Source organism: Nymphaea colorata, chromosome 8, assembly GCF_008831285.2.
Source record: "Nymphaea colorata isolate Beijing-Zhang1983 chromosome 8, ASM883128v2, whole genome shotgun sequence".
In the NCBI taxonomy this organism is placed as follows: domain Eukaryota; kingdom Viridiplantae; phylum Streptophyta; class Magnoliopsida; order Nymphaeales; family Nymphaeaceae; genus Nymphaea; species Nymphaea colorata.
The window spans coordinates 13,277,343-13,286,848 of record NC_045145.1 but is presented as its reverse complement, the minus strand read 5'-3'; the positions used below and the strand labels follow the sequence as shown (position 1 = coordinate 13,286,848).

At 39.3% G+C, this 9,506-nt stretch overlaps 1 protein-coding gene across 6 annotated transcripts; it reads left to right on the top strand.

Annotated features, from left to right (window-relative positions):
* The first annotated feature begins 207 nt into the window (after window positions 1–207).
* Window positions 208–6,639, top strand: LOC116259087 (universal stress protein PHOS34). Of its 6 annotated transcripts, none has more exons than XM_031636707.2 (4): window positions 208–684; window positions 823–923; window positions 1,024–1,142; window positions 2,483–3,497. In XM_031636707.2, exons 1-4 carry the CDS (start codon window positions 426–428, stop codon window positions 2,574–2,576), a joined length of 573 nt encoding a protein of 190 aa, XP_031492567.1. In that variant the 5' UTR covers window positions 208–425; the 3' UTR covers window positions 2,577–3,497. The 6 variants fall into 6 exon arrangements, 5 of the variants coding, with proteins under 5 accessions (XP_031492567.1, XP_031492569.1, XP_031492571.1 ...); XM_031636709.2 differs by lacking the exon at window positions 2,483–3,497 and adding an exon at window positions 3,523–3,824 and having other exon boundaries at window positions 212–684; XM_031636711.2 differs by having other exon boundaries at window positions 212–684; window positions 2,500–3,497.
* The last annotated feature ends 2,867 nt before the right edge of the window (window positions 6,640–9,506 follow it).

Sequence of the window (9,506 nt, the reverse complement as noted above, 5' to 3'; positions counted from 1 at the left end):
TAAAATATTAGCTTACACAAAAATATTTAGTCGTAAGAATATTCACTCAAGAGATAAGATTAAAAAGGAAAAAACCCACTAGTCGTGTATCGAGGAAAAATAATTGAAAGGAGAAGGTGAAGAGTGGCTGTGGTGGGAGACGGATGCTGAAAACCGAGTCTCCGAGGACAATGACATTTTGACAGGGTGGTGAAACGCAAGACACGCGGTCGAAAGGCACAGGCCGTCAGTAGGTGGCAGCGGGACGGATTGGGGGATGCGAACATAGTTATGGGCAAAAGACAAAGCCTGTAAATTGGTCGATTTTCGATACGGTAAGGACGATGCCGTCGTCTGGCGAATATATTTGTAGATATAAACGTCATTGGCGAAGGGGAGAGGGTTGCTTTAACGAGTAGGAGACTTCTGCACGACATTTACCTCTGATGAAAGACGAGGCAGCGTCAGATCAAGCCGCAGAGGAGGAGGCAATGGAAGGTGGGAGGTTGGGTTGCGTGGTAGTGGCCGTGGATGGGAGCGAGGAGAGCATGCATGCCTTGCGGTGGGGGCTGGACAACCTGAGGCTCCGGCCAGCCAAAGATCAGGAAGGCTCGGACCCTGGCCAGTTCGTTGTTCTCCATGTCCAGTCCCCTCCCAACATCGCCGCTGGACTGAACCCTGGTGCCATCCCCTTCGGTGGTCCTGGTCTCTGTCTCTCTCTCTCTCTCTCTCTCTTTGATGCCTCAATCCCATAATTGATTTTGGGCTTTGTTATGCCATCTGGGTGTCTGATCTTTTCCCCCTTTTTTTCCACATTTTCCCCTGATTGATTTTGGTGGGAAGACATGGATGTTCCCGCGTTTTCCGCTGCGATCGAGTCGCACCAAGGGCGGATCAGCGATGCCATTATTGCTCATGCCTTGTCCATCTGCTCCCAGAAGAACGTTAGCTCTCTCTCTCTCTCTCTGTATGTGTGTGTGCGCGTGCGTGTCGTTCTTTCTGGACCGGTTGTGACTGCTGATTGTGGAAAGTTGGGCCATTCAGGTGCTTGTGAAGACCCAAGTGGTCGTAGGTGATCCAAAGGATATGATATGCGAGGTCACCTCCAACTTGCAAGCGGATGTTCTCGTGATGGGCAGCCGTGCCTATGGCGCCATTAAGAGGTATTAATCTCCTCTCCTCCCATCTCTTGCAGCTGCAGCAGCTTGATTTTCGTCATACTTGAATTTGTGGAAGGTACAATTTTTCGTTTAAGTTATTGTTTTGGTTTTGTCTAATTTTTCGTTCAGCTAGTAGACAGAAGATTTCATGTCCGCGTCTCCCTTCGGTTTTGCTCCTCTTGCCTTTGATCCACGAGAAATCTTTGTGCAGATGCGGATTCCATTTTGACAATCATTCTCCTCATCTCTTTTTTGTCCTCGTAGAAGCCATATCATTAAATCTTTATCAAATCGTTAAAACGTTGACATGACACTTCGCAATCCGGTCCGAGCTCCTTTCTATTCAAACGTGTCAGTTATATAATATCTATACTGGCAGGGTGGCAGTTGAAATCAGTGAAGTGTTGCCTTGCTTTTAGGATCAGAATATGTATCAGAACAGTTGCCTTTTGATTGTGAAGCTACTCCCTCTTCCTATTGGTTATTTGAATTTGCAATGTCCTGCTTCTCCATTGACACCGGACTAAACTTCTTCAAGATCACAATGGCTCAAATAAGGTTGGCATGTTATAAATAAATTGTCACAAATATCGTTGGTCGGTTTCTAATGACAAGTTTTTTCTCGAGTATTTTTCAGTGAAGCTATCTTTCTAGGGAAAATCTCATCAATATCTCTGGAAAATAAAAAATATATATAAATATTGGGTAAATTAAAATAAATGAGAAACAAAAAAAACACTAGAAAAACTAGATAAATCATAAAAATGATTGATAAATAACCTCATTTAAGTTTATATGTGAATTCATGATGATATTGATGTAAAAAACAAGAAAAACGAAAAAAAGGGAAAACCCCTAATAAAAACGTGCTAAATATGTTTTCTCGGTTTTTTTTTTTCAAAAAATGGTGTTTTTTTTTTTTTTTTTTTTTTTTTGCTCGTTTTTCTGATCAACACCGCGATATTTTTGAAAATATCACAATACCTGTAACAATGCTTCTAAAGAGGTGGTAGGATGTATCTTGTTCTTCTTTATCTTAAGAGTTATTATCATAGGATCAGGTGGCAGCTTGATTTCTGATCCATGATACCTCTGAGTCATGTGTATAAGTTGATGTACATATAGGTGATAGAACAACTGGAGATTGTGTTGTGTCACATATGAAATAGACACATGCAAAATCATGCTTATTCTCAAAGTACTTCTTAATCTGTTTCTTGCTGGTTCTCTTCTGTCCGCCAGTCTATGAGTTTTGATCTAAATTTCTTTTATACCAAGTGGCATTTGTCCTGATATTAAAGTTATTCTATATAAAACTATTTGTCTGGTGGACTCTGTAACAGATCTTCTTCGTGCACAGTTTTCACTACCTTCCATATCAACTCAGGAGCAAGTAGAGCATGTTGTCTTTTACAGTACAATTGGTGTTCCTTGTAATCTTTGATCGTTTGCTTCTTTGATCTCAAAGAAAAAGGTGTATTACCCAATTCAAAGGCTTTCAAAAGTGACTCATACTTGGAGAAAAATAAAAACAGTAGCAATGCATTCCGTGCATGAGGTAAACAATATTTTTTGAGGATATGACTTGCTCCACAAAAGTTGGTTTCACATAAGAGAAGAAAAAATGTATTAAGAGATTCACAAATGGTGGACTCGAACATAGAAATATACTGTAAGGGATGAATGCTTGTGTTTATCTTGCCATGAATGATAATATGAAGAAAGGGCAAGATTCTTTTGGTTGTTTTGGCAGTTGGGCAAGAGACCAATTCAGTAACTTTTGATGTTCCATTAGGCAATGTAATGGCTCCAACATACATATGTGTGTTCCAAGGCTGAGCAGCCATTTTAATGTTTTCCTGTATTAGTGACACAAACTGTCTCCATTAGTCAGAGGATAGACCGATAGACAGTTTGTTTATTGGTTCCTTGGTTTACAACATGTGGAAATTGCAGCCACAAAAGACAAAATATGTATTAGATAATTGGTGATTAACCTAGAGGCCTGGACAAGAAGTTTATTATATGGTTGGCAATTAGTGATGGTTGGAGTTCTGTAAGTTAATTTCTTGTATGGTTGGCAGCTAATGATGGTTGAAGTTCTGTTAATTATTTTCTTGACAATCAAACTTTTAAATTGGTGATTGAGCTACAAAGGTGAACAAGTGCCCAACATTGGCCAGACAAATCCCAAGAAAGTGTCCAGTTCTTAGGGAAGTAGCGCTCACCCTGGACCCTGCTGATTCCACTCTCAACCTGGCTGAGCACCATACGTGCTCCTCATTTTTACCGAGCTTGATGCTATTGTGTTTTCTTTCTTGATGTAAAAAAGAGCTTTCTATCCCAATTCTGTCTCCTTTCAACTTTTCTACTGATACCAAAGCCCTTGGGCGGATGTTACTGCCAGTATATGGGCATAGGCCTGGAGCCTGAAGGAGATTGCCAACCTCTTACTGTACAAGCCTGAAGGAGGTTTCCATTCTCTATCTGTACAAGTCTACATCTAATCACCCTAGTATAAGTTTCTGGCCGTGCCACTATTTTAAATATGTATTTGCTGGTGAATCTGTTAGCACATATTTTATTGGACAACTAGATTCAGTTTGTACTTGGACCTGATGGATATTTGGATGCCTAGAATTGACTCCATAATAATGAGTGGCAACCTTCAATCCCATCCATTTGATGAGAAAGATATTTTCAAGTTCAATTGGCTGTTGTTTGTAGGATTATCATGGACAGGTGTAAGTGCTACTGAAGTTGAGGATGTTGTGTTTTGCAAAAACTTTGCATGGAGGTGTGAGAGGATTTTATATATATGTGCCTGTCTGTGTTTCTGTATGTAATCATTGTAATGGACCAAATTAATCCTTGTATTGCAACAAAAGTTATGAGAGAAGTTCTTTTTCTTTTTTTGGGTTAAGTCAACATGATTTGAGAGCATAATCTTAGTAATGGATGTGATGAATGCATGTATGTGTTTGGATAAAGTAAAAAGAAGCACATGTATTTTCGTGGTGTTTGGTCTGGACTGCATCAAAATTGTCAGACGTGCATGTGTCTATATATGGAGCCAGGTGCAAGCTAATCAATTGAGCTACTGGATTGGGCAGAAATGATGAGATGATCTGGTCATAGGTGTCAGATGGGCTTTCCTAGACTTCCTAAGTATCTAACCTTGCTTTCTGTCTCTTATACGACAAATTGGTATTGGCTGCTTTACCCTCTGCTGTGACCAATCTGTATTTGGATCATAAATTAATAATTCACAAGGCTGAATTTTCAAGGATACTACAATTGCAATGAGGAGGAAGGCACTCTGTTAGCTGGTATTAAGTTACTGACAACTGAGAACCCTCCATCACTTTCAATAACGGAGGGGGATCCCATCAAAGTGTGAGCAGTTAGACAATAGTCTCCACGAACTACCAGATTTGGAATCACTTTCTCAAAGACGATAAGTATAGGAGAATGGGTTCTTCACTTCCTTAGAATGCACTTTTGGCGTCCTTGCTGAAAAAGCAAAGCAAGTACTTCTGATTTGAACTGAACCACTGTCATAGAAAACGCGTTTTATTAAAAAAACATGAAAAAATGTTAAAAACAAGTCAGCTGAAAAATGAAAAAAAAAAGCTTTAAAAAAAACACTAAAGTGAAAAAAGGGACAAAACCGTATTATTTGCATTTTATTTTTCATTTTTTTCATGTTGTTTTACATTTTAATTACCAGATTTTTATTTTCATATTTTTCACTTTTTATTTTCATTTTTTTATTTTTTAAAACTTGTAGCTTCCAAGATTTTCAACTTTGCCGTATTATACCCAAGAAAAACCTTGTCACTTTAAGTTTATACCCAAAAACGAAATTTGCAACAATGATCTGAACTAATTGGATGGGTCTTCTATCTCACAGGCATTCTTCAGATTGAATTATGTGTACATAAAGATTTTGTACCTTTCATAGCTATTTGTAGAACTTAAAGAATGGTTTTTTTACCTCTATGAGAAACAGTTATCTGTACTAAAAGTTCTCTACCAAGTAGTTGATAAATGCAGCTAGTGATCCAGGATAAGTCAAAAAAGCTGTTGCAGCCTAGTCATATTGCTGCAGGTTCAAAGACGATAATTTTAGGAAACGTGGGTAACTTGTTCCTTTTTTTATTTTTTGCCTCTCTGTCTCCTCCTTCCTCCTTTTCCACAGACAAGAGAACAAAACAAAGAAAAGTGCGATCGGATGGCCCTCAGCTGCCAACAGGCAGCCCGCTGCAGCTATGTATAAATATGAAAGAAGATTTCCACAAAAATTCATAAAGTCAAACAGTTCAGAAATCCATACACAATAATGCATCAAACAACATATCTACTAGTTCAATAATTTATACATATAACCCATTTATATAAGTTAAAAAAATTGTTTATCATAAGAAGATCATCATGATTCTATATCCTCCATGTCCACCTCTTCGTCTTGCACATCCAAAGAGGATGGAATACAAGGATCATGTAACTCTGAATTACAACATTTGGGCATTTTCTCCCAAATTACATTCCTCAACATTCACATCCCAGTATTTGGTGCTTCCTTTCATATACTGCAATCAACAAAGTATATTATTAGTCAATATATAGAAACATATAAATCAATTTCATATATCGATTTATCTATGTTCATCTTCTTTTGTGAAAGAAACCGAAGGTCAGAATCCATATAAATCAGATCTTCTATGCACTTGCTTGTGAGTTTATTTCTTTTAATATTTTGATAGAATAATATGTACTTCAATTTCTCATGCAACATAAAGATGTTGCAGGTTGAGCAATTTTGAGTGATGGTATGATAGATGCTTATCTGTCCAATTGTAAGGATAGGTACATGTACCTCCTAGTATTTTGTGGCAAGTCATTAACTTGACCAAGCTACTACTCCTGCTTATTGGACAAACAATTGCCAGTGTCATCATTGCAGAGGCTTTTCAGTTTTCAGACATGTGAAGAAATACTTTTTTGGCGATAACATGTAAATAATTCATCATGCTTTATATCTTCAGCATTTTACTTTCTTTGAAACTACGAAATTGTTGCATGCATGGCATTTGTGGCGATGCCGTTAGGCGTTAAGCCTTTTCAGTTTATTTCTTTCCCCCCAACACTTATTGTGCCTGATGAGTGCTGCCATCATGTGCTCGTACTGCAGGATGTTCCTAGGCAGTGTCAGCAATTACTGCATCAACAATGTTAAGTGTCCTGTCATCGTGGTGAAGAGCAGTTCCTAATTCCTGAGTTGTCCTTGTGTCATTTGATTTTGTGGATAGTTTCTGTGATTTTAAGAAGTCTCATCTGCTGTTCCTATAGTCCTCATTCATTGATCATCCTGTTAAGTGTGCTTGTGTTTCCTGTTGGCGTTTCTTACTTGATCATTTCTTTTGCAGTAGTTTGCAGCATGGTACTTCCTTGGACATGATGTTTCTTGGTAATAATTGTATTCATGTTTCCGTTCTTCTTTTGCTGCTCAAAGATTTTCCTTGCTAACTCTTTTCCGTATATAAAAGATCGGCAGCACTAAACGCAAAATGCCAGAAAGGCTATTTGGCATCTCATATTTGTTTTCTTGTTAAAAGAACACACCGTATGTTACTTCTGTGCGGTTATCATTTTGTAGATTTTTTTTTTTTTCCTAAAACCTGAAGGCCCAAGGGGTTGCGTTGGGCCTTGTCAGCCCCACCTTGGCTCCGCAACTGCACACACGCACAGAGAGAGTTGTGCATATTTCAAAAAATGTCTAACATGCCTACTGCCTTGAAACATTTATAGGACCTACAAGATGCCTCTCCCTGAACAAAATAGTAGGCACGATAGGCACACTTCACGTATGCATAGTTCACTTTCTATGTGTGCTTGTGTATGTGTCCGTGTCTCTGCGGTATACACAAGCGCAATTGTGTTCTGTCGGCAAGGAGATTCTTGTAAGGAACTAGTCGCCTTATGTGATCTTCATGTTTTACGACTTTAAAAGCAACTTAATTAATGATACTTTTTGTATACATCAGGCTATATATAAACAAGCTTTTTTAAGCGTGTAAAAATTAAAGATCTGAAGCTTTCTTTCTGTAGCCTCGTGGGCTCTTATTTATGTATTGGAAATACTTGATTTCTGGATTTGTTGTTCTGTTTCTTATCTGAGATACGAATCTATGTGGTTGCTGTAACAGAAAAGCAGCTGTTAATGTTTTGAGCCCTCGGAGTACGTATATGAATAATCCATTCTTTAGATGTACTTCCGTTAGGTCCATGTCAGTAATTTCTTTTTCCAGGTATTCTTTATAGGATTTAAAGCAATGTTATGAAAATAGGTTTCTGAATCAAATCAATCAGCAAAAAGAGTCAAAGCATTGGTGAGGTTGAGTGACTGACATGACAACATTACCTTCTAGTCTTCCCTTCTGTATGGTTCGAGTACCAGGTGAGATTAAGTGACTTAACATGGCATCCTTGTAACAGCCGCGTGACTCATAAAGGCGACTGAAGTTGTCAAACATGAGGGGAAAGAGTGAAAACAACAGTGAGCAATAAAACAAACGAATCTAAGAAATAGAAGGGAAGAAGAGAGGTGGCTTCAGATTTGTACAAGCCCGGTGCTCTAACTAGCGATAGCAAGGAATGGCCTAAAAAGCTAGTTGAGCGAGGCATCCCTTATTTAGCTTCTTTGTTTTCAGTGGGAACTAGAGGGATCCAATATCACGTTGTGGTTTGGGATGTCATTGACATCCAACAACTTGAAATGGTATAGGCAGACACTGTTTTCTTGTTCAAATCTCCGCCGTTTTGTTGTTAGTTTTGAGACATTTCTAGAACGTCCACACTATATCTCCTAGAGGCAATCCGACCTTTTCCTCTTGTATGGTGTGGATCAACTGTGTCTTTTTTAAAAAAACTATTTCTGTTAGGCAGATGAATTTGCTGAGTTCATACCTTCCCCTTCGGCTCAAAGAGGGCGTTTGAGAATCCACTGAACAGCGGAACAGGACCAACTCCAATCTGCAGATCAGTGGATGTATCAAATGTGCTTGCATTTTCTGTATCCTGTGGCAAGCCATTTCCGCATGCCGAGGTCTCCTTCGGAGTGTGAAAGAATGGACACTCCATGTATGTACGGTCCCTTGGGAATCAAACGTTCTTCGTGAGGGGCTGCATTCGTTCTTCCTATTCCTGAGATGCTGGCGTTTTCAAGCACATGAATCAAACGCTCTCGGAATGGAAGCGGCACGATACCGGGCTGATTAGCTAAATTAAGAAAAAAATTACAAAGCACCGCTTAAGTACTGCCCCAATAACAAATCCACACCTATCCTTTAAAGGACAACAAAAAAAAAAGCGCTCAAATTTTCACTCTCTTTAAGCAGCAGCTTTTCAAACAAAAAATTGTTAAAATGATATATTAAATGACTCATTTGTCCTCAGATGTTTCTCAAGAATTGAATACAAAAAAGCAACCGCTCCCCGGTGCTTGCTGCCGTCAAACTTCGCGGCGAGAGGTGAGCTATGGGTTTGGACTGTGGATCCTTGCTTGCTGGACAGCGAGGGCCGATGGGCACCAACTCCCTGCTCCCTCTTGCAGGTCTTGGCGTCAAAGGTAGAAAGGCGGGTGGATGTCTTTCTTTCTGCAACTCTATTGACCGCCGCCATCCTTCACCTTCCATACGGGACCATTGGAAATGGTTAACAAGGAATAACCCCCAAAACCAAGGGATCGGCTAGCCATCTAAATTCAATTTACGTGGTCTTTAACGACAATTAGAAGAAGGCTAGAGTTCTGCCAAAACTTATCATGAAAAGGTAACACGCAGGGATTCGTAGGTCCGTCGACTAAAGCCGCACCAATCCTAGTTGTTTATAGCAACTTTCTGTTGAAAGCTCCTTCAAAGAGATAATCCACCAAACGCACGGATATTTTCTTTGGGAATTCAGAGAAACAGAAGACGGGCAAGATGGTAACCCGAGGAAGAACTGATATTTCGCCAAAGTGAGGTCGGTATCGTATGACAATATTTATTTTATGGGAAATGGATTGAAGGAAAACGTTCAAGAGGAGACAGGCTTTTGTTATAGTCGAGTCCCCCAAAAGAATGCTCAACAACAATAAAAGAGAGCAATCCACCACAAAACTGCTAAAAACGGAATCACAGGGCAGCGAGCAAAAGAACGAGTTTCCAACACCACTATTGCAGCAATATACGTCAAAATATATGCTAAATAATGCAGAAAAAGGAGACACCAATTTACGTGGAAAAACCCCCAATAATGGGGTAAAAAACCACGGGCAAGAGAGACTTTCTATATATCAAGAAAGGGAGCCAAATACACGAGCAA

Bases quoted from the DNA above. Each gene is read 5' to 3' on its own strand.
- LOC116259087 (XM_031636707.2), top strand. From the start codon at position 426: ATGAAAGACGAGGCAGCGTCAGATCAAGCCGCAGAGGAGGAGGCAATG. The intron at 924-1,023 runs GTTAGCTCTCTC...TGGGCCATTCAG, and splicing joins CCATCTGCTCCCAGAAGAAC to GTGCTTGTGAAGACCCAAGT. The intron at 1,143-2,482 runs GTATTAATCTCC...ACTCTGTAACAG, and splicing joins GCCTATGGCGCCATTAAGAG to ATCTTCTTCGTGCACAGTTT.